The sequence below is a fragment of the Rhagoletis zephyria genome, unplaced genomic scaffold, assembly GCF_001687245.7.
Source record: "Rhagoletis zephyria isolate East Lansing unplaced genomic scaffold, Rhagoletis_zephyria_1.1 Rzeph_scaffold_04721, whole genome shotgun sequence".
NCBI classification, from domain to species: domain Eukaryota; kingdom Metazoa; phylum Arthropoda; class Insecta; order Diptera; family Tephritidae; genus Rhagoletis; species Rhagoletis zephyria.
In genome coordinates, this window is record NW_016161804.1 from 12,819 (window position 1) to 34,950 (window position 22,132).

Genomic DNA, 22,132 nt, shown 5'->3' on the forward strand with positions numbered 1-22,132 from the left:
TTTTTTTTTGTTGTTTGAAAAATATAGTTGTGGATTCGTTAAATCTGGCTTGAAACAAATTATTTATAATAATCTTTCTTTGTTTTACATTTATATTTGTTATCATTTCCTCATTTCTAAATATGATTTAGTTTTTTCCAAATATGGTCACCCAAATTATAAAGGCGACCAAATGGGATCAGCTGTTTTCGCTATCGCTATAATTCTGTTTAAGTAGGCGAAATAGCTGGGCGAACGGTGAACGACAGCATCGCGCAATTCGGCGAAGTTTGCCGTTCGCCGGTATTGTATTTCAAGCATAAATTCCGTAAACGTAACGATTGTATGAGTTTTTACTTCTATGCGTAAATAGTTGCGTTCCAGGTGCTCACGTTTTTTTGCAGGAAAGCGTTCCAGGTGCCAAACAAAACATGTACGTCAAACCACTTTTGTGAGAGTAACTTGCTCTCCCTCTCAGTCAGAAGTTGCAGGTTTTAGTCCGAAGTTTTTCATCCTGCAAGTTCATGAAAAGTGTCAAACGACAGGCAGGGTTGCATTTGTAAACAAAAAAACCTTAAGCGCCACGGAGACAATCAAATAAATACGTCAAGCATTGCATATGTATGAGATTGGCCCGCAAACGTTCAAATAAACTCGTCAATTAAACAAACAATTTATTTTTCTGGTCCGCGCACTTGCTCACCACGACGATCAGAAGGCAAGTGCACTTGTTTTTTGTCAAGCATAACGCGAGACGGTTGATAAAGATATTTGATCGTCTCCATGGCACTTCACATTTAAAAAAAAAATCGAAGTAGTTACATGAAAAGTGGTTTTTCGCGTTCCAGGTCACCTTTATTGTTTCGCTCTCGCTCCTCTCTTTCAAAGAGTAATTTTGTTATTTGACAGTTTTACAGGTTTTCCACGAAGTTATCTGGAACGCAACTAATGTCAGTAGCGCGCGTGGCTATACGCATGCTATGGAGGTCCGCCTTAAGTCTCTAACCGATTCGCGCAAAAGCAAAACAAAAAACAGCTGATTTTGGCAAGTTAAAGAAGGGTATGAAAAAACAACCGTCCTTATCGCGCATTGGCAGGGGTGAGTGCTGTCGAAAAATATAAAGTTTTGTTATTTTTTGTTTATTTGTTTTTTGTCTGTAGCTAAATTTATTAATCGCAGATTTTTTTTTGGATATTTGGAGTTCGTGCAGCAGAGCGGAGCAGCAAAGCCAATGGTAAGTGCACACAATCGCTATCAATGTGGCTGTGGTCAGGGACGTGCCGGGTCTAACGTTACATTGCTGTGCCTAGAATTTATTTTTACTCGTAAAAAACCTCGTGCACATTCAATAATCACAATTGTGTTTCTATGTCATTAATTAGTGCAATCAACGCTAGCAAATCGACGTCTGCTAATTGCATACAGCTGTAAAACTTTAACACACCGGATTCTAGCAATTCGTCCAACGATTACACTGCTCCCGATTTGAGAAGATGCTACCCGCTACAATCTTCCGTCAAGTGCAATGCACTCGTAATGGCCTGAGTAAGAATCTTACAGATTTGGTAATCGGCTTAAGCACAGCTGGGCCGCCCGCAAATGGTGTAAACTGTTTGAATCGTTATGCAGCCGCAACAGGCTTCATACGAATCTCATTTCTGGATTTTAATCAGCACCGTAATTGGGATATCGCGAGATTGCGTCAGTATGCCGATACAAAGAAGAAATCATTGCATTTAAGAACATTGCAGGGCCGCCATATATTGCAGGATGTGATAGACAAAAAGTGTGAAAGTTTTATTGAACGAAAGAATGTGCTGGTGGAAGATATACGTGGTGCGCGGCACAAAGTGCAAGAGCGCGTACGCGAAAGAATGGAAGAGGTCATTGAGCGTGAAAATATATTGACTATACCGAATATGCTGACTGTAGGAAGAGCTTTTTTGTCACCTTACATTGGATATGTTATAGTGCAACAGGATTTTCGACTGGCTATGGGATTACTGGTGGTAGCGGGTATCACGGATTTGGTAAGCACAAATATTTTGTTTTTATATAAAATTGCGTTTCAATAAATTAATTTAATCTCTTTAAAGTTGGATGGTCAAATTGCTAGAAGGTGGCCAAATCAAGCAAGCAAGGCGGGATCGTTCCTAGATCCAATGGCTGATAAATTGCTTATTGGATCGTTAGTCATATCAATGGGTGTGGGCGAGTTGTTGCCGTGGTGGCTGGCTGGCACTGTACTCTTTCGCGATGTCTTCCTACTCGCCGCAGGCTTTGTCATACGGTACATCAGTTTGCCACCACCAGTGAGTAAAAACTTTTATTTATTTTGTACTTATAAACTTGGTGATGCATTTTAACGATGGTCAACAGAAAACTTTTACTCGCTACTTTGATGCTACTTATGTAACTGCCCAATTGGAACCCACGCTCATTAGTAAGATCAATACCGGAGTGCAATTAGCTACTATTGGTATCAGCTTGGGAGCTCCAATATGGAATTATATCGGTAAGCGATAACTTTAAATATCCGAACTAGTTTTGCTAATGCAGACGACTTTTCTATTGCAGACCATCCCGTGCTGCATGGGCTCTGGTATTTGACTGGTGCTACAACTGTGGCTGCCGCTCTCAGTTATATACTGAACAAAAATACATTTAAGATTATCACAAAGCAAAGGAATAATTTGTAGATGTATCGAACATTGCCAAGCGGATACATGTAGTTATATATATTTTCATATACTATTTTTATGAAGATAACCAAAAACACCAAAATTTAACAAAAAGTTTTGCTACCATGCCTTATAAAATATTGCAAAGGGTTTTTAACTTTAATAATTATTTTAATTGCGCTATTAAAATCGTAGTGCCCTGTTGAATTGAACTGGCAAGCTTTAATTAATGTTAATAATTTAAAATGTTTTCCGTTTATTCTATTTATTTCACTTTGTAGACTCATGCGTCATCAATGTGATAATTTTATTTCCTTTTTAAGAAAAACTAAAGGCCACACTCAAATGATTTCCATTATATCGAACTATAAATCAATTTTTAAATTAAATGAAGTTGAAATTTTTATTTAAATACTTTTATTTTCAATTTATTACCATGCTCCAAAGAAATACACATTTACCACGCAACAGGTATTGTTCGTTATTTTTGAGCAGGAAAATAATGAATAAAATCGGTGTTTTATTGTGAAGTTGATGATAGAAATTATTAACTCTTCACGTTGTAAGATTCTGCAAAACAAATTCCCCATGAACGTGGTTTGCATTGTTTTCACGTTCGAATTCACTTTCCTTTCTTCTGCTCTGCAGCTTCAGCCTTTTCCAATTTCCTTGCTCGGTTACCAATTATCCAAAAATATAGCGAAGGAAATAAATAACGAGCATAATATGCTAATTTTGCTTGCGAATCGGAAATCATTACATCTTTTTCCTTACCAACAATAGCATTCAAAATACGATCAGCTACCTTTTCTGGTAGCATACCGGATGCAGTAGTTTTATCCATTTCTGAAAGTAAGAATCGCAGACGTACATACATATACATACACTTTCAACATCGGAAATATATAAAACTGGCAAATAAGTACACAACCATATTACATACTTCCATAAGTTTTGCCACTGCCTGTTAGCGCATTCACAGATAATTGTGTTCGTATATATCCTGGACTAATGCATGTCACCTGTACCCCCTTATCAACTACCTCAGACCTCAACGAGTCGGAAAAAGCTTGTAGAGCATGTTTAGAAGCTGAATAGGCCGAACGATAGGGCAGAGCAAATTTTCCTTGTACCGAACTTATAAAGCAGATATGCCCACTCTTTTGTTTCAGCATCGAAGGTAGTATAGCTGTACGGAAGAATATATGTACTTTTTTCAAATGAATAGTTAATGTATCAAATAGTTAACCTTTTGTAATCGCTACTGAGCCAAAGTAATTTACTACCATTACTTTCAAATCAACATCCAGAGCGGAAGAACCAACCGTTGCACGAACACTAATACCACCGTTATTAATAAGTATGTCAATTTTGTTATGTACGCTAAGTGCTTTACGTGCAAAGTCGGGTATGTCTTTTAGCTCGGCCAAGTCCAACGACAAAATAACTGGTGGATATGTCACAGAGCTCTGTTTGAATAGAGTGAAAGAGAATATTCAGAAGAAAACTTACAAGTACAGAGCGTACAATTACCGCATCTAATGCTAATAAATCCTTCTTAACGCGCTCCAATTCTTCAACACGACGTGCAGCTAATATTACTTTGCAGCCGGCTTTGTAAAAAGTGTGTGCCAAAGCTTCGCCCAAACCGGAGCTGGCGCCCGTAATCAATACTACCTATGGGATTAAGAATGAAAGCATGGATGCATGACTAGAGCTATAAAAAATATTATGAATCATGGATGACTATAGTGATAGAATTACCTTTCCTGCTAATTCATTTCGGCACTTTTTAACTCTGAGACGGTAACAGCACTCCAAGACGACGAAGGGCAGCGCAATTGGCATTAAAACCGCTCCTAAAATTAAATACAACGAACTCCAATCCCCACCGTTGCTTCCTGGAGCTGCACATTTTTCCCCTTCGTCTAAAGTCATCGTTCTGTAATTTCAACTGTTTGATTATTTTTTTAATTATCTAATGCACTTTGCTCTTTCAATTTAGAACCACAGCTCCTTATAATTCTGCATACACACCTACAACAATTCTTTTATTATATTTTAAATGTTATTCGCGTCTATTTTGTTATCATTTTGTTTTGAAGTGTCATTCGCTTTTTTTAAACAGCTGATTTTGGCATGTTGTGGAAGAGAAAGTTTACTGCGGTTATGCGAAGTGCTTGGGAAGTGATAAATTGGCCAAAGTCAGGTGGATTTAATTGGTAGAGGCAGGAAAATGAGTGTCCTGCTGCTAAATACACGTCGACATGCAATTAGCACACTAGGCTCAGCATATCAATCATTACGTTCCTTAAAGAGTGTTAGCGATCGACATTTCATACACACAAGTGCCATACGGTCAACCTTCTGGGAAAAAGAGAAAAAATCTGGTTATAAAACAGAGGTGACACTGCCATCTCGGAAGCAGCTGATAGTTGATGGATTTCGTGAGCTGCGGGAAGAAGTACAGCTATGGAAAGAAGAAATGAAGGAGAAATTCGAGAGTGATCCCATACTTGTATATCGGCCAGGCGAGATAGATGTAGTGTTCAATTTCAAAGACGAAAATGCGCTGGACAAATGGGTTGTAACAACGGATGCCGATCATAGGGAAGGTAAAAGTATGGCGAAGCTGGAATTAAGTGCAGCGGGAGCAGGGCTTTTCCATGGTGATGTCAATTCGGAGCACGTGAAGGATGGTATAGTGAAACGAACTGGCTACGCGAATATACGAACAAAACGAGTGCGGGTAAGAAATGTTCTAAAGAACTGGGAGACATGTGTATTGAAAGAAACATATTTATAGCGCTCTTTTAAACGTGAGTCAACATACGACTGGACACAGTATAATACCTTAGTCATGAAAATACGTGGCGATGGCCGTAACTACCTAATTAATCTTCATACTGAAGGATACTTCGACCTGCAATGGAATGATGTATATCATTTTGTACTATTTACTCGCGGTGGCCCACATTGGCAAATCGTGAAGGTGATGAAAACGGATCATACTATTTTCCATATGTATATACATGGTTTACCATATCATTACAGATTCCTTTTTCAAAGTTCTTCCTATCTTCAAAAGGTCGCATTCAGGACAAGCAAGGTCCGATTCGTTTAGATCGTGTCACGCACTTTGGGCTCTCGGTAGGAGCGAAAAACAACATGGATGGCCCCTTCAAATTAGAAATCGAATATATTGGGTTAGAATTCGACCCGAATCGTCGTGAAGAATTTGCCTATGAAATGTACAAAACCGATAAATACATCGTTGCGACTTAAGGAGATAAGAGTGTTTAATATTAGGAAGCATATAAAACGTTACTATCTAATTTATTTAGAAAAATTTAATTTACAAGTTAACTTGGTTATTCGAGGTAGTCATTTTAATGAAATAAATAAAAACTTGTAATCCACAATTTATTTATGTGTTTTCGAAAGTTTATACACTCCTTAATGGCACCTAAATTTGATACCCCTCGTAGCAACCCTGCCTTTTTGTTTACATTTCAAATTTTTGCATCACATCAAAATTCTTATTTATTTTTGTTTTAAATTTTTTTCGCCGTTTTGCTTTCACTTTGCAAAGGAACGATAAATATTTGCGCAACATTACAAACATAAGCGATTTAGTTGTTCCGTGGCAAGTGTCGATTTGAGCTGGCTGTTACTGTTTGTGATAAAGTGCAGATCACGTGGAACGTTTGACGACGCGGCTCGATCTGTGGGAGAAGACACCATGGTAAGTATACTCGCAGTCATATACCTACAGGTTATACAGCTGGGACTTCGCCTAACAGGTGCTCCTTAGGCAAGTGGAGGAAGCATGTAGAGTTTAAGCTATTGCCATGAAATGTGTTTACGCAAACCTTGAAAACTATTTATAAACGACATGTTAACGGCTTTGGCATGTTGAAGGTGGGATTGAAATCAATAACGTTAGCTAATAGCTGTGCAGGTGGGGGCCTTTGTGGGCGGCCTTTGCTTTCCACAGTTTTGTTGGCGTATTTCAACGTTAAATTACAAAACTACTTTAAACTGGCTGCATTGAGTATCAAATTTTAGACCAGTTTTAAGAACAAAAAAAATTGGCAGTGTCCACACACACGCGCCACGGTAACTTTTACGGTAGATCCTGCTAAAAATTACCGTAGATCCTCGGTAAAAATTACCGTTACCGTTGCGCGTGTAAGTAGACACTCCCAGAAAAATTGGTTACGTATAATTCTTGCTTTAGTAGATTTTAATGAAAGCAGTATTAACAATTAACAAATTCACCATGTACACACTATGCTTGAACATACAAATTAGTAAATAAACTAAACAATTTTGGATAATTTAGTAACCATTTTTTTGTATGTTTGGCTATTGGGATTACCAAAACTGTTTTCTTCATTTTTATTAACACATCTTATTACATACGTAGAAAGTAAGTGTGTGCACGTATGTATTCAATAATCCTATTATCAAGAAGATAGAACATTCAAATTGGCTACTATCCATACAACAAGCACATACATATGGATATGTACAATACNAATACGGTAACAAGACCAGTTTTAAGAATAAAAAAAACAATTTTGGATAATTTAGTAACCATTTTTTTGTATGTTTGGCTATTGGGATTACCAAAACTGTTTTCTTCATTTTTATTAACACATCTTATTACATACGTAGAAAGTAAGTGTGTGCACGTATGTATTCAATAATCCTATTATCAAGAAGATAGAACATTCAAATTGGCTACTGTCCATACAACAAGCACATACATACGGATATGTACAATACATTATAATAGACCCGAGCTGGTTTTATCTCCTACATTGTTTCCTGTTCAAGAATATTATCTTCAACAATGAAAACCGGTTGCATTTCTGAAAGAAACTAGTACAGATAATGAAAAATCTGTTGCTCAACCGAAAGGCATGCTGGAGAATAGCCAAGTTTATTCTAAACGCATATGGGCAGATAAAAGTTAAATGTATGTATGTCGTTTCATTAAAACAGAGAGGGGAAATCAAACCTGATTTCCACCTCAACTAAGGCAAAGACTACGACACGCTGTTAAAGCCAGCTCCGAATTCATAAACTGCCGACATTCGATAGCGACATTGTCAACTAAAGCATATCATTCTTCTTTCACCCATTGCTGCGTTGGCAGCATCAGATTGTTTCAAAAAGAAAAGAAAAAAACATAAAAACAATCAGCTATTAAGAAGACATCACCTTTAAAAGTTTTGCGGAAGCTGTTTTAAACGAGTTTGATAGACAATGGTGCGCTGCTCAGAGGTACGAGTAAATATCAAGGGAATGCTTAAAATAAAAGTTAATTTAAAACATAATAAATCTAGAAAACTACAAATTAAGGTACAAGTGAAACATGCATATTTATTAAAAGCAAAATCGTTCTTCATAAGTTGTAGAAAAAATTACAGAAAATGTTTACATACGCATAAAAAGGAGTATACATACATACATACATGCACATATGTAAGCAGGGCCAAAACTTTAAAGCCACCTGTCCTCTTTTGTAAGGTAATATTGAATTCATTAAGATAAAATACTACAGATAAAGCTAAAGAGAATACAGATAGTGTGGTACCTGCTACATCGACTATACACTTTTATATGTATTCATATGCGCGTAACCTTGAAACCAAATATATAAATATAAACTTGATTAAATAGCAGTTAAATAAGGTATCTTTTTGCAGGAAGAGACTTACCTCTATGATCCCAACATTTTGCTGCAATTGAACTTCCATCAAAGTCCGGCCAAATTCGAGCCATTCATTTCGGCAGCATATCCCGGCGAAAACTGGCTTAAGGTGCGTCCACTAAAAGACGGTGATTATGACCGTGGATTTCTACAATTGCTTTCGCAACTTACCGATGTGGGACATGTCACACGGACGCAGTTTTTGAGTATGTTAACTCGTGTTTAGCAATATTTTTTGATTAATATTTGAGTTTTTGTCTAGCTCGTTTCTCACAGATGAAGGCCAGTGGCGATTATTACGTCACTGTAATCGAAGATACGCGCAAAAATGAAATAATCGGTGCAGCTTCCTTGGTTGTTGAACGAAAATTCATACATAATTGTGCCATTGTAAGTTGATAGCTGAAATTAGGTATCGCAATGCTAAATTATTTGTCAACTTCTCGATTTGCAGCGCGGCCGTCTTGAGGATGTGGTTGTCAATGATACATATCGTGGCAAACAGCTAGGCAAACTGTGAGTTTCTGCAATTTCATGTACTTACCTCTAACATTTAAGGGATTTTGCTTGGTTTTCTCATTTTGCGATTTAGTATTGTGGTAACTGTCAGCTTGTTGGCTCAGCATCTCGGCTGCTATAAAATGTCACTAGATTGCAAGGATAAACTAATTAAATTCTATGAGTCTCTGGGCTATGTACTCATTCCTGGAAACTCTAATTCAATGACAATACGATACGATGAGGGACCTGCGGCAGTACGGCACAATAACACAGCACTTGTTGATAACGACATCAACAACACCAGCCAAACTGTGAGCCTCGATTTTGCTTCTTGACAATTAGCCACCAGTACCGCCATTAAATCGAAACTATAAATGTATGCAACGTTGATTAATTGCAAAAGGAACAAATGTGCTGTATATAAAAAGTTTATGTTTTTCACAAGCTTATATTCGAATTTTTGTTCTTTTTAGGTTGCAAGCATTTTAAATTTCGGTTGAATTACAAAACGCTCGCTGCTGAAGGGAATTATTTCACACGTTAACAAACTGCGAATAATTCCCTTGTGCGTTTTGTGGGCGGTGCTGGTAGGTGGTGCCTTGTACTGATGTTATACATTTCGTTTCATTTAAAGACAGTGGCATCAGGCAAGACATACAATAGAAAAGTACTTATTTTTATTTTTTCTTCATTTAAATTCTTATTACGTCTACTTGTTCATGCATACAATGCAAATATGTATGTGTTTAGTTTAACCGTTTGATTTGATTTTGATTTTTTTCTTGCAAACGCGGCTGGCACAAAAAGGTAGTAGTAATTTTGCCCTTTAAAAGTACGTTTATAAAATAGCTAACTGTAAATGCAAAAAATAGCTAAACATTTTAATTTTGCTGCTGTTGAAATATTCTTATGTATCTAAGTAGATGCATATAAAAATGTATTTTACATACTTTAAGTAAGTTTGTGTGTATTATTTAACCTTGCTTTTGGTGAAAAACTTGTAAGTACCTGCGCTAGAGACATTTTCTAACTTAAACATACATATGTACTTACTACTAATCTCTTACCGGAACACACTAATTATATTCGCATAGGTGACCGCATTTGGGACATTTAAAATGATTGGCGAAATAATCCATAATATGTTCCAAATGGCCACCATGTGAGCAGCCTTGACACCAGGCATAAAGGCCACGCACGATCAGACCACAAACACTGCACTTGGATGACTGCATGGACTTGCATTTTTGGCAGAACCAGCCTACGCTGCCGCCTAACGGACGCCCGCACTCACTACAATTCGTGTGCACAGAAGTGGATTGTTGATTCAACTCTCGTACCGAGCGCAGCCACGACAGGTTAACAACTTTGCATGCCTCATTCCACAGTTGATAGCGATGCAACTGATCAATGTATGTTTGGAACCACATTTCCTGAAATTTGTGGATATGCATTTGCATTATTTAAACACAGGTACGACTTCAATATACTACATACAATAAGTACGTCATCGATTTGAAGTAGTTTACGCGCCTCACCCATGGCGATGAGTATAGAAATGGCAGATTGTACGTCACCAACATCGCCTTGCAGCATAATTGATTCGGCAACGAATTGATGGGGCTCCCAAATAGGAATGGCAGGCGCATTTGAAAGCTTTAGAACACTTGGCATGTTGGGTGGCTGCGAGTAAATCGAGAATAAGGAATTATTAAACCGCAACTTATACATAAAAAATCGGACTAGTTTAGATTTTGATTAAATTTTAAGACACAAACCGGGGAAGTCTCCTTGCATTCGGCTTTTAAATCCAATTGAGGGCGTGCCGCCTGCACGTCATGATGTAGTGGTGTTTCTTGGTGCGATTGCATTTTGGAGAAGTCTGGTGGTCCTACATATATAAAGCCCTCACGTAGCAGCTCAAAGTTATCAAACGTTATTTCGTTAAGTATTTGCGTTTCGGAGAGTATCACAGAACCAAAAGGTGGGTAGTTTTGTTTACCGCTTCCCACACCTACACCAACAACACCGCTAGACGAATCAATTTCCAGTTGGGCGACCGTGTCTACAGCGTCATCATTGTTATTGTTGTCATTGTGCTCATTACGGTCCCATTGCAGTACTTCGTGTGCGTTAGCTATTTGTGTGGGACGGCGTGAAGATTGCACACTTTTCTGATTCGAGAATGAGTTGCGGTGTATCTCATACTTCTGCTTGCTGAATTCGCTACTGCCATATAAAACTTTGATGAAATTCCACAAAGTAGTTGCCTACAGAAAGAGTAATTTTTACAAGTTTTTTTTTACGAGGCAAAGTTTTAATAAATATTTATAGAAAACTAAAATAAAATGCTTACATTATGTTTGCCATATTTTTTTGTAACACTACTATTGTGTTCGCAAATATCTGATAACTTTCTACTACTCAAAATAAGTTCCTTTGCACAACCAATGAAACACTCGTGTTCCTTCAAGTGTGTAACTTCCTCTTTTGCCGAGTAGCCTGTATACTGAAGTGAAGTAAGCAAGTGGAGAGATCAAATGCACATAAGTACGCTTACATATCTATAGTAGTTAATAGCTTAATTTAAATATATTTACCGATGGCTTTAGAATAAACTGGCACACATCCGACTGTGCTAAATGAAATTGCTCTTCTGAGTTGCTGGATCTTTGCCGACTGCCATGAGTACCAAATGAAGAGCATTTAAACATTTTTGAGTTATTATACCTTCGAAATGGGGTAAAAGATGGAACTTACGTTATAGAGTTCATTTTAGAACCATGCATGATTGGCTCTGTTTGCGATGCTTTGATTTTCCGCGCATATGATATATCTCCGCGATATCCTAAACTGGCACCTTGTGCGTTTGCTTTTAGTGCAGGGCGAGCTGCGTCTTTAAATGCGTGCCTATAAATAGTTGAATCTTTGCTGGTCGAGAGTAGGAGCTGAGAGTTATCACCCTTCCAAGCGATGCCTGTGGTAACATTTGTGTGATCATTGAATGAGGCAAATGGTATATAGGGTCGTCGGATGTCCCAGATATGTATGCTGTAATCAACTACCAGTGCACAGCTTGCTATATGATAGCTGAATGTATGCCGATAAGAAAAAAAACATTGAAGAAAAACGATCAGTAGGAAACCGAGACCATGTTTTTACTCACGTTCGGTCAGGACGCCATTTAACTCGGCCCACCACGGCAATCGTATGTATTGTATGCTCTAGGGAAGCCTTACCATCCATATTCCAAACCTGCATTAATATACAAGAAACAAATTGGAAACTATTTCAAATAAATTCTTATCAAGCGTTTACTTTGATTTGTTTATCGCGGCTGCCGGTGGCCAGCCAGTTTTTGGTCGGGTGCCAGTCACACGTATAAATTGGCCCACTATGCGCAGTAAATTGTAAAATACTTTTGTCCCCTCTGTAAATAATAATACAAGAAATATTAATAGTCCAAATGAAGTATTTATCATAGTTTATACTTTCGCAGGTCCCACAACTGCACCGTGCCATTCTCCGAAACCGCTGAAATAACATATTGTGTATGTGGACTGAATTTAACATCACGCACCGATTCTGAATTACTATAGTAAGTATACGATGACTTGTCGTTGCGAATATCGAATTGTTTAATAGTACCATCTTGCGAACCAGAAACAAGTATGTGAGGATCGTGTATGTCGAAGGCAACTGTGTGTGCTGTGCGTTCGTGCTCATTATAAACATGAAGTTGTTTCTTCTGGCCAAAACGACTTAGATCCCATACAGAAACAACGCCGTTCGTCGCAGCCGTGGCCAATATATTACTATCCAACGAACTCCATGCCACATCGTTAGACGAGTAGCTGAGATTTTGATTTTTGCCACCACGCATATTGCAAACTTCCGTAAAGCCATCGCTATAAATGGCGAATACCTTTAAAACTAGTTAAACAAACATACTCTTAATAAGGAGTTTAAACCAGAAAAAAGGTCCTATTTTACTTACGACTTCTGCCCGCAACAGCTATTTGATTGCATTCTCTATTAAGAGCAAGGGCATTTGCATGTCCCTCTTGGCAAATACGCATCGATATAGTGCTAGCATCCTCGACCACGCGATCCCGCGAGTCCTGAAATTTCTGCATTTTCACTGAATACAATCCTTCCTGGGATTTTCTCAAGACGATAAATAAACTGATAAGAATAAATAAAGGAATGAAACAAAACAGATGTTTCTAATCAGCTGCAGATTCGCATTCTCCAGCAAAAAAAAACTACTCAATAAAGTAGCTGTTAGACGTGGCAAGTGGAAGTAGTTATGAAAAGTGACACATCAAACAATTTCCGAAAGCTACTTTTCAAAGTAAAGGTGCGGTTAAATGTGGCAATACATAAGCTTTTGCTACGCGTTTCGCTTCCAAACGCGAAATCGAAAGTTTACTTTCCCGTGTAAACAGCGAGAAATTCCTTTTTGCGGATTTGCAGAAATCACTTTCGAAAATAAAAATTGTAAGGTGTAACTGCAACGAAAATTATGCAAATCGCTTTCAAAAAATAATTTCAACTTAAAAAATTCCATATAAAATGACGTACATAAAATGGCTAAGAAATTTTCATGAGTCAAATTTCCTTTTGAACCAGTACGCTGTTCTTAAGGAATTAGCTACGATTTCTACTACGGGTTTCTAAAGTTTTTTGTAAAAAAAAGCACAAGGCAACCCATTTTTGCAACAGAAATATATCGTTGCCTTAATATAGAAAGGCCCTATCTCACATCGTCGCTGAAATGCACAAAGCCGTAACTAACTAAAATCTTTTATTGCATAAAACGATGTGAGGCCACATAATTCGATCAAATGCATCATAATCAATTAAAACGTAAATTTTCGATTTTTAGTTAGTTACGACGTTTTGTAAATCAGCGACGATGTCAGATAGGGCCTTTCTATATTAAGGCAACGATATGCCCGTTCCATTATTTCTTGAGAAAAGTGTGAGGCAACAGGCAATAGGTTTGTTCGTCGAGCAAAAAATTTGTACGAATTATCACGATTTTTGCCCAAATCGCGTTCGTGCAGACCAAAAAATTATCCAACACTCAAAAATTGTGAGAGCAAAGTGACAGTTCTCTTGGAGAGAAGTTGCAAATTCTTGCTGGAAAAAATTTTGCCAGCAAGAATTTGCAAACACGAAAAACTGTGGTTGTGGCGCATGGTTGCATTTTTGTCTACAATAATTTGAATAAATTAGTTCGTTAAATTTAAAAATTTATAAACACGAGCGATTTTTTTATGAAAAAAGGAAGTAAATAATTGTTGATATAATTAATTTAGTTAATTCCAATGATTTGAACTTAATTCGGCTGAAAAAAATGGTATTCGCAATCGGAATGCAATTGCAACCAGAGTCGATTTAAGAAACCCGACAGCTAGTACGATGAAGAAATTGAAATGTATGTTAAAGAAAGTCAGAACAACAAGAAATATACATGTATATCCTGTTTTTGGCCATCCGAAAGAATTTTAAAAATTCTATAAAAATTTTTTATGTTTGAAATGCAACCGTGGACGCCAGCTGGCAGCGAAACTTGCAAATTCCTGCAAATTTGCGTTCGTGCAGAAATTTGCAAGTTTCTCAACATGAGAGAGAATTTGAGAGAATTTTTTCTTACTCTCTGATATTTTGAGTGTTGGATAATTCTTGCTGGATTTTCGACGAACAAACCTAATTTTTTCTTTACCGTTTTCTTGAGAGCAGCATACAGGGCATACACATGATAATAACCTTGAATAACTCATAAAAAATTTTACCATGCATTCATTCACGCCGCTGGAAAAAAAAATCTCGTGTCTGGGTAACAAAAGGACAGAATCTCATAAATCAGAACAACAATAGGAGCGTTCCTTATCTCCAAAAAATAGTCAGAAAAAGTCCGAAGTAGTCAGATTTAGTCCAAAAAGCGTTCCTTAACTCGGAAATGACAGCAAAAATGAGAGAGCAACACACAGTGAGAGTGGCTCTCATTAGTCCGAAGTAGTCAGATTTAGTCAATGGGAAACAGCCTTTCCTGTAAATGCTGCGAAATCTGCAAATCTTGGAGTACGGGAACAGAACAATAAATCCGATGTTCAAGTTCTAAAAGTGCGACGGCTTAGTAAAAATGAGTATATTGCAACTTGAAAGTAAATTCTCGATCGTGTAACGTCCAGGTTAGGCAAATTTCAACGCTGTCAATCGCGAATGGGGTAATTTTTCTGGAATGCACTACCGGAAATCATTTCATTGCACTACCGGAAGTACAGGGTGGAACTATTTTGACGTTTCTCTTCAGAAAGCTTTCTCAACAGATAACTACGAAGAAGAAAATAGAACTGGGATACTAACGATAGTACCGCTACTCGATAGGTTTCGAAACGATAGTTGAAAACATCGATAGTATCGATAGTACTATCGTCGTGAGAGGTATTGAATTTAAATGCAGAATTGCTTGAAAATTAGACAATTAATAAATTTATAAAATTTATAAATTACTTTGTAAATTAAAGAGATTATATAAATTTGTTTAAATTTGAGTGCATCAAAAAGAACTTCTTATAATAATAAAATAAACTTATTGATTTATGCGTCTGAATTATAAATACTTATGTACATACACTTGCATCCACTTGAACAGCGACAGGCAAAATCTGAATTTATTTTTTATATGGAAAATTTAAATTCGGATTTTGTTTGTCCGTTTTGAAGAGCACAGAAGAGAAATTGGCTATAATAATACATTTCTAATACTACAAAACAAAAGATATTCGTTTAAACTGACATGCTTATGAAAGTTCAACTGAGATCAAATACGGAGGCGCATCTTAAAATCCGGATAAATGAAATTATTACTATTTTACCATATTATAAGAAAACGAATAAAGTACTGGTCAAAATAATAGCACCACGACATTTTTAGCAGTTTGGACTATTTTTTTGTTTATTACTGTCTACTAATTTCTTATAAAAGTTGTACAAAACATAAAAAAACTGAACCGCCATTGACAAAACTGCAACTCCGGAGCACCTAGGCCCCCTATGGTTCCCTACGGACCCCTTAGAAAAATGGCCAAAAATCGCAATTTTTACTTGCGTCCACAGTATTTTTGCGTATAATTCCTTTCTGCATAGGCGGCCTTCGGTCACGCTTAGGGATTATAACCCTTACTACGTAGAATTCTCCTTTCTGTGTGACCTAACTGGACCTACCGCCCCAGTGATGTAACCTTGGGAAAGGATGAGGTAACTAGAATTCCCTTTCTGTGTTGTAAACTGGTTACTGGGTGTTTTATAAAAATGTCTTGAATATAAAAGTGTGTATATAAAAATGTATTGTGCAAATGAATATTAAACATTTTTCAAGCGAATAAACGCAAATGAAAATTGTGATTATTGGCAATTTTTCTAAGGGGTCCCTAGGGAACCATAAGGGACCTAGGTAGTCGGGGGTTGCATGTTTGTCAATGGCGGTCATTCCCTCTCCAAAAAGGAGGGTTAGAGGTGTCACGCCCACTTACCTTTCGCCCACCGCCCCTTTAACGAACGGCCATTAAGGAAAGCCAACCCGAGAAGTTTCGCTAGAAACGATATCGATAGTTTTCAAAAACATCGAAATAATAAAATCGATACTATCGATAGTATCCCAGCTCTAGAAGAAAGAAGATTAAAACGAAATTAAAATCATATCGCTACGTCAGGAGAAAAGTTAAAAATCGGTTAAAAGTGCTTAAAGTCCTCAAAATATAGCCAATGACTAGTTAAAGATTATAAGAAAAACCCATATCCAATAATAGCGAGTTATTGGGAAACTAAAAATATTTGGTATAGTTTTTAATTGTGAAAAATTGTTGCTGATACTACTGGAATTGTGTATAGAACGAAAGCAGAGCGTGAGGATAGCAAATAATTCGCTGGAGGAGGGGTTTAAATAGTGAAAAGTGAAAGGGAAATTGTTGGACATACTTCATTAAACCACACTGGAAAAGTGTTGGTGGGGTGGTACGCTTGTTGGTTAATGTCAAGACGTGCGGGGTGGTAAAACGGATAATAAAAATTTTCAAGCGATATTGCAAGCAGACAGCTGGCACACCAAATTTGATATAAACTGTGAATAATTTGCACGAAATACCACTTGTAATTAATCAAATAATTTACAAGCTGCTCGGACTTTTACGTGCTTTTCCTGAATTCCCCATTTTTTGTGTGACACACTGTGCCCGACAACATCAACAAAATATTCAGCCGTCGATCGAAAATGTGGTCGTTCTTCTCGCGCGACTCAACCAAAGACTTTCCTTATGACATTGGCGAACAGGTGCCCGGCTTTGAATCACGCTCGATTTGGACATTACACAAAGCGAAACGCAAGGGCACACAGGAGGAAGTCTCGGTATTTGTATATGATATACGAAGTGGTTCGGATGCTAAATGTGAGTTGGCAAAAGCAGCTTTGAAGCGGCTAAAGACGTTGCGACACCCGAGTATTCTTCAGTACCTGGATTCGTTGGAAACTGACAAAACCTTATATGTGGCAACCGAAGCGGTTGAACCATTGGGCACACATATTGATAAGTTGGCTTCTGACGGTCCCCAAAAAGACCTATATCTTGCTTGGGGTGTTTTTCAAATAACAGTAAGTATTTTTGTATTTTTTTTTTTTGTAAATTCATGTAGGAACCAAAGTTTTAAATAATACATTCATAATGCGGTTTTTTCACAGCGTGCACTTTCTTTCCTGAACAATGATGGTAATCTCAGACATAACAATGTGTGCGTATGGTCTGTGTTTGTTAACTCGTCTGGCGAATGGAAACTAGGCAGTCTGGAATACGTATCACCAGCGGACGGAAATCCCATGCCTCCACTTAAAGTGCCACCTGCATTGGAAGTGTACGATCCCCCAGAGAAAAACGATCAGAGCAAACTGAAAGCAGCTACAAAATGGTATACTATCTAATATAAAAGCATACTTATCATATTTATGTATCTATGTTTATCTTATTAACTTTCTAGTTCCGTTGATATGTGGGGCTTAGGGTGCTTGGTGTGGGAGTCTTTCAATGGTCCATTGAAGATGCGTTCGAATCTTAAGGACATTGATAATATACCGAAATCATTGCAATCTCTCTATTGCGAATTAGTAGGCGCATCACCTTCAAATCGACCTAATCCAGCGGATATCATCACCAGGTGCCGCAAACCGGGTGGTTTCTTTAAAAATGACCTGGTCGATACGCTGTTGTTTCTTGAAGAGATACAAATCAAAGACAAGGCCGAGAAAAATCGATTTTTTAGTGGTCTAACTTTACATTTGGATAGTTTTCCTGAAAACGTCTGCAAGTAAGTGTAACTAAAGAAATATACGATTTCTAATAGCTTAATTTATATGTTTATTGACATATCTAGGCATAAAATTCTTCCGCAACTAATTACCGCGTATGAGTATGGTGATGCAGGCTCGGCTGTGCTGGCGCCCATGTTTAAGTTAGGCAAACTGTTGGACGAAGCGGAATATCAAAAACGCATAGTACCGTGTGTCGTGAAACTCTTCGCTTCGACAGATCGTGTGACGCGTTCGCGCCTACTGCAGCAATTAGATTTATTTATTGCACACTTACAACCGCAGGTGGTAAATGATCAGATCTTTCCTCAAGTGTCACACGGCTTCTTGGATACCAACGCCACTATACGTGAGCAAACGGTCAAGGTAAGTCATTTGTATATGAAAATGTTTTATCACGAAACTTTAAATCTTTACAAATGTGTAATATATTTTATCCTTAGTCCATTATTCACTTGGCGCCTAAGTTGAGCTACAACAATCTGAACGTCGAGGTGTTGCGGCATTTTGCACGATTACAGGCGCGTGACGAACATGGTGGTATACGCACCAACACAACAGTGTGTTTGGGAAAAATAGCGCCTCACTTGCATCCACAAGTACGGCAGCGCGTGCTGGTCTCCGCTTTCATACGTGCGATGCGTGATCCTTTTCCGCCGGCACGTATTGCCGGTGTACTCGCGTTGGCTGCGACACAACAGTACTTCCTGCTGAGGTAGGGCTTTAAAATTAATTGTTAAAGAATAAAAATTTATCAAATTATGGATTATATAAAAATTACTTAGTGAAGTGGCAAACCGAGTGCTCCCATCTCTGTGTTCGCTCACCGTTGATCCAGAGAAGACAGTGCGGGATCCAGCTTTCAAAACGATACGTGGTTTTTTGGGCAAATTAGAAAAAGTATCCGAAGATCCGAGTCTGCGTGAGACAATGGGTTAGTAAAAGTAAAAATATTAGGTAAAATGCTTAAACTAAAATTATATTTGGTTTTGTTGTTTAGAAGCTGATGTACACACCGCTACACCGTCGATCGGCAACGCAGCTGCCACGTGGGCGGGCTGGGCCGTAACTGCAGTCACAGCGAAATTTTATCGCAGTCAAAGTGATTCCTCCAGACCGCGTCCACCTTTAACAGGACGAAATCTCTCAAAGCCAGCTTCACTGGGTAAAAATCTTTAGAGTTATTTTTATCCCATTTTGATACTAAATGTTTTGCAACACTAATATTCCTAACAGAGCAACCCTCAAGCAGTAGTTTATCAACGACGACGTCAAGTGTCACATCAATGACCTCACTGGAGCATGAGAGCAACGACACTTCAGCTTCTGCTTCAGACTACGGAAATAACGATTGGGATAATGAAAATTGGGGAGAAATGGACGTAAGAAACTGTGGCTGCAAATATTCTTGAATATATATTAAAATGGTGTATCATTTATTTTTGGTTAGACATCACAGGACCCTAGTAGTCCAATGGCTGGCACGTCAAATAATGGACAAATGAATGCAACAAATGCGCTCAACGAAGTGCGCGATGGTTGGGATAATGAGGAGTGGGGAAGCTTGGAAGAGGAACCGGTAAGTTGAACACTGAGCAAAGAGTGATTTCTCATGAATCATCGCTAGATTTTCCAAATAAAAATTTTTACACTAATTGCTGAATATAATTTTGACCATTACAGGGTGAGGAGGACGAAGAGCAAGAGGAGCAGTCGCAGGCAACGCACTCGAGACAATCACCACATTCCCCGCATGCACAGTTGGGTACGCCAACAACGCGTCCTCATCAACAGCAATTGCAGCAACATCAACTAAACGAACTTATCGAACCGCTAGCGAAACTAAACACACACACAGCGACATCACCATCAAAAGGCCATAATCAGCAAGCGCTTAACTTACGACCCAAAGATATCTCGAATTTATCCATTAGTCTAACAGCAGCAACAACAACAACAGGGTTTACGAATTGCAACAACGTCAGTCCGCCGCATATTAATAACTCTACGAATTCGAATGCAAATTGGAATAGCGATTCTTGGGCTGATGGTGAATTCGAGCCTATAGATGAACCGCTGACGGGTTAGTGAAATTAAATATGTAGCTAATAGGAAAATAAATTGTTGGCTCAATTGTGCATTTAATAAATATTTTTTTAGGGAATCCCAAACTGNTTGGGCTGATGGTGAATTCGAGCCTATAGATGAACCGCTGACGGGTTAGTAAAATTAAATATGTAAATAGGAAATTAAATTGCTGGCTCAATTGTGCATTTAATAAATATTTTTTTAGGGAATCCCAAACTCGATGAAGCCCGTCGGAAACGAGAGGAAAAGAAATTGCAGAGACAACGTGAGCTGGAGGCTCGACGAGCGCAACGTAATAGTGGTCCAATGAAATTGGGTGCTAAAAAGCTTTAAGATGTAAATTATTGTTATTTTTATTGAATGGATGTATGTACGTTTAATAATATTCATACTTAAATATTTGAAAGTATTGTATTATTGATTGACATACCAATCACGTGCATTTGGCGTATACCGTTGTATATTAAATATAATATGTAATATGTGGCATAGTGATGGGATAAGAACGTGATGTATGTGCTATGTGCATCAGACCAAATATTGTGTATGCATAGAAAAAGCGCAAGCAAAAATTGTAACTTTATAGGCACACTGAAGATATTGAAGTATCCTTTTTTATATACTTATTAAATATAAAAAAAAAAAAACAGAAAATATGCTGTAAAATATATGTAGACGCAACCAAAATTTCATATTTTTATTTCATATCTCTAAAAAAAAAATGAATATTTAAAAATAAGAAATCGTAAAAAAATAATAAAAGTGAATAGTCTTACATATACATATGTATGTAACGTTTAAGCTCAGATAAAAACTTGGAAATGCTTTCTGCAAATTTTAATTCCTCTTAACACACATACACACATGCATACAAATGCCGCACTAACACATCCAAAATAATATTTGTGTATTTATAAAATAAACACTTTTTTTAAATTTACGTGCACCAATCTTCAACTGTGAGTAAATATTTTTACTATTTAAAAACTAGACACTATAAAACGAAATAAAAATAAACGTAGCTAGATACGAATTTCAAATTAAACTAAATTACACATTTAGTACTTCTGTCACATATGTATGTACGTAGGTTTTTACATACAATAGAGCTGTTGTGTGACTAAACCGGTAATACATAAAGGGAGTTGACGATTTATAGCATTTTGGGCGCAAAGTTGCTACAAATCGTCAAGTTCGTAATCTTCTTGTAGTTAGTGGATTTTTCTAATAGGCTTTTAGACATTTTATCAAAGCCTCCAAAGCTACTACTTACTGGCAGATGCATGTAAATGGTTGTCTTATTAAACGCATTATTGCAAAGAATCAATTTCTATACATAAGTATCAAATTTACGCAACTTTATTAAAAAATGGTTTTTCTTCATGATTGCGCTTATTGGATATTGATATGAGTTACCATTCGGATATAAGGTACCGATGTTTTACATCAATGCATTTAAAAAGACAGCCTATGCCTGTGACCCTTCCAATCAAATCTTGTATTGAAATTAGCTGTTGTTGTTCTTGTAGCGGCACTACACAGCTTTGCCTAAATCGACTGGCCTTTCAATCGTTGTCGTCCAACAAACTCAACAAACGGCAGGCCCAGGAAACGTGCTGCTTCGACGGGATCGCACCAAAAGGAGGAGGAGGTGGTTGGTTTCGACGGCGAACTTTCACAAGCCAGAACCCTTACTGGTATTAATATATAAAGTTCTATTGCTGTAGGATGATGAAGACCCCTGACGACATGCAGTTTCGGTTTGTAAGTTGTGTTGACATTATTACACCGTA

The 22,132-nt window shown here is 37.6% G+C and overlaps 6 protein-coding genes across 12 annotated transcripts; 4 read left to right on the forward strand and 2 right to left on the reverse strand.

The window, feature by feature from the left end:
• The first annotated feature begins 1,024 nt into the window (after nt 1-1,024).
• LOC108371131 (probable cardiolipin synthase (CMP-forming)) lies at nt 1,025-2,781 on the forward strand. The gene is made up of 6 exons (XM_017626632.1): nt 1,025-1,078; nt 1,141-1,214; nt 1,363-2,010; nt 2,077-2,292; nt 2,360-2,495; nt 2,558-2,781. The coding sequence occupies exons 3-6, from the start codon at nt 1,474-1,476 to the stop codon at nt 2,677-2,679; spliced, it is 1,011 nt and encodes a 336-aa protein (XP_017482121.1). The 5' UTR covers nt 1,025-1,078; nt 1,141-1,214; nt 1,363-1,473; the 3' UTR covers nt 2,680-2,781.
• Nucleotides 2,781-4,760, reverse strand: LOC108371130 (dehydrogenase/reductase SDR family protein 7-like). 3 transcript variants are annotated; one of them, XM_017626629.1, is made up of 6 exons: nt 4,699-4,760; nt 4,426-4,603; nt 4,189-4,338; nt 3,911-4,130; nt 3,605-3,850; nt 2,781-3,507 (listed from the first exon to the last, which is right to left on the reverse strand). In XM_017626629.1, exons 2-6 carry the CDS (start codon nt 4,597-4,599, stop codon nt 3,284-3,286), a joined length of 1,014 nt encoding a protein of 337 aa, XP_017482118.1. In that variant the 5' UTR covers nt 4,600-4,603; nt 4,699-4,760; the 3' UTR covers nt 2,781-3,283. The 3 variants fall into 3 exon arrangements, with proteins under 3 accessions (XP_017482118.1, XP_017482117.1, XP_017482120.1); XM_017626628.1 differs by having other exon boundaries at nt 4,660-4,737; XM_017626631.1 differs by having other exon boundaries at nt 4,195-4,338; nt 4,426-4,700.
• Nucleotides 4,761-4,799: 39 nt separating this feature from the next.
• Nucleotides 4,800-6,098, forward strand: CIA30 (complex I intermediate-associated protein 30). The gene is made up of 3 exons (XM_017626633.1): nt 4,800-5,410; nt 5,468-5,653; nt 5,716-6,098. Exons 1-3 carry the CDS (start codon nt 4,898-4,900, stop codon nt 5,944-5,946), a joined length of 930 nt encoding a protein of 309 aa, XP_017482122.1. The 5' UTR covers nt 4,800-4,897; the 3' UTR covers nt 5,947-6,098.
• Nucleotides 6,099-7,865: 1,767 nt separating this feature from the next.
• On the forward strand, nt 7,866-12,466 carry Gnpnat (glucosamine 6-phosphate N-acetyltransferase). Of its 3 annotated transcripts, none has more exons than XM_017626636.1 (6): nt 7,866-7,953; nt 8,379-8,589; nt 8,646-8,773; nt 8,838-8,899; nt 8,976-9,195; nt 9,692-9,843. In XM_017626636.1, exons 1-6 carry the CDS (start codon nt 7,936-7,938, stop codon nt 9,731-9,733), a joined length of 681 nt encoding a protein of 226 aa, XP_017482125.1. In that variant the 5' UTR covers nt 7,866-7,935; the 3' UTR covers nt 9,734-9,843. The 3 variants fall into 3 exon arrangements, with proteins under 3 accessions (XP_017482125.1, XP_017482124.1, XP_017482123.1); XM_017626635.1 differs by lacking the exon at nt 9,692-9,843 and adding an exon at nt 12,384-12,466 and having other exon boundaries at nt 7,935-8,031; XM_017626634.1 differs by having other exon boundaries at nt 7,935-8,031.
• Wdr24 (WD repeat domain 24) lies at nt 9,528-17,975 on the reverse strand. 2 transcript variants are annotated; one of them, XM_017626627.1, is made up of 11 exons: nt 17,917-17,975; nt 12,882-13,069; nt 12,376-12,817; nt 12,203-12,314; nt 12,051-12,139; nt 11,645-11,974; nt 11,485-11,563; nt 11,241-11,393; nt 10,663-11,154; nt 10,382-10,567; nt 9,528-10,317 (listed from the first exon to the last, which is right to left on the reverse strand). In XM_017626627.1, exons 2-11 carry the CDS (start codon nt 13,018-13,020, stop codon nt 9,961-9,963), a joined length of 2,379 nt encoding a protein of 792 aa, XP_017482116.1. In that variant the 5' UTR covers nt 13,021-13,069; nt 17,917-17,975; the 3' UTR covers nt 9,528-9,960. The 2 variants fall into 2 exon arrangements, with proteins under 2 accessions (XP_017482116.1, XP_017482115.1); XM_017626626.1 differs by lacking the exon at nt 17,917-17,975 and adding an exon at nt 16,429-16,559.
• yata (N-terminal kinase-like protein yata) lies at nt 16,567-21,015 on the forward strand. Of its 2 annotated transcripts, none has more exons than XM_017626624.1 (11): nt 16,567-17,543; nt 17,631-17,854; nt 17,924-18,250; nt 18,317-18,617; nt 18,695-18,966; nt 19,037-19,185; nt 19,252-19,416; nt 19,488-19,633; nt 19,702-19,830; nt 19,935-20,334; nt 20,545-21,015. In XM_017626624.1, the coding sequence occupies exons 1-11, from the start codon at nt 17,166-17,168 to the stop codon at nt 20,670-20,672; spliced, it is 2,619 nt and encodes an 872-aa protein (XP_017482113.1). In that variant the 5' UTR covers nt 16,567-17,165; the 3' UTR covers nt 20,673-21,015. The 2 variants fall into 2 exon arrangements, with proteins under 2 accessions (XP_017482113.1, XP_017482114.1); XM_017626625.1 differs by having other exon boundaries at nt 19,711-19,830.
• The last annotated feature ends 1,117 nt before the right edge of the window (nt 21,016-22,132 follow it).

Bases quoted from the DNA above. Each gene is read 5' to 3' on its own strand.
- LOC108371131 (XM_017626632.1), top strand. From the start codon at position 1,474: ATGCTACCCGCTACAATCTTCCGTCAAGTGCAATGCACTCGTAATGGC. The intron at 2,011-2,076 runs GTAAGCACAAAT...ATCTCTTTAAAG, and splicing joins TAGCGGGTATCACGGATTTG to TTGGATGGTCAAATTGCTAG. The intron at 2,496-2,557 runs GTAAGCGATAAC...TTTCTATTGCAG, and splicing joins TCCAATATGGAATTATATCG to ACCATCCCGTGCTGCATGGG.
- yata (XM_017626624.1), top strand. From the start codon at position 17,166: ATGTGGTCGTTCTTCTCGCGCGACTCAACCAAAGACTTTCCTTATGAC. The intron at 17,855-17,923 runs GTATACTATCTA...TTAACTTTCTAG, and splicing joins CTGAAAGCAGCTACAAAATG to TTCCGTTGATATGTGGGGCT. The intron at 19,186-19,251 runs GTTAGTAAAAGT...TTTGTTGTTTAG, and splicing joins GAGTCTGCGTGAGACAATGG to AAGCTGATGTACACACCGCT.
- Wdr24 (XM_017626627.1), bottom strand. From the start codon at position 13,020: ATGCAGAAATTTCAGGACTCGCGGGATCGCGTGGTCGAGGATGCTAGC. The intron at 12,818-12,881 runs GTAAGTAAAATA...TTGTTTAACTAG, and splicing joins AGCTGTTGCGGGCAGAAGTC to TTTTAAAGGTATTCGCCATT. The intron at 11,155-11,240 runs GTAAGCATTTTA...CTCTTTCTGTAG, and splicing joins AAAAATATGGCAAACATAAT to GCAACTACTTTGTGGAATTT.
- LOC108371130 (XM_017626629.1), bottom strand. From the start codon at position 4,599: ATGACTTTAGACGAAGGGGAAAAATGTGCAGCTCCAGGAAGCAACGGT. The intron at 4,131-4,188 runs GTACGCTCTGTA...CTATTCAAACAG, and splicing joins TAGCATTAGATGCGGTAATT to AGCTCTGTGACATATCCACC. The intron at 3,851-3,910 runs GTTAACTATTTG...TCTTCCGTACAG, and splicing joins CTCAGTAGCGATTACAAAAG to CTATACTACCTTCGATGCTG.
- Gnpnat (XM_017626634.1), top strand. From the start codon at position 7,936: ATGGTGCGCTGCTCAGAGGTACGAGTAAATATCAAGGGAATGCTTAAA. The intron at 8,032-8,378 runs GTACAAGTGAAA...ATCTTTTTGCAG, and splicing joins CTAGAAAACTACAAATTAAG to GAAGAGACTTACCTCTATGA. The intron at 8,774-8,837 runs GTAAGTTGATAG...CTCGATTTGCAG, and splicing joins TCATACATAATTGTGCCATT to CGCGGCCGTCTTGAGGATGT.
- CIA30 (XM_017626633.1), top strand. From the start codon at position 4,898: ATGAGTGTCCTGCTGCTAAATACACGTCGACATGCAATTAGCACACTA. The intron at 5,411-5,467 runs GTAAGAAATGTT...ACATATTTATAG, and splicing joins TACGAACAAAACGAGTGCGG to CGCTCTTTTAAACGTGAGTC. The intron at 5,654-5,715 runs GTGATGAAAACG...ATATCATTACAG, and splicing joins CACATTGGCAAATCGTGAAG to ATTCCTTTTTCAAAGTTCTT.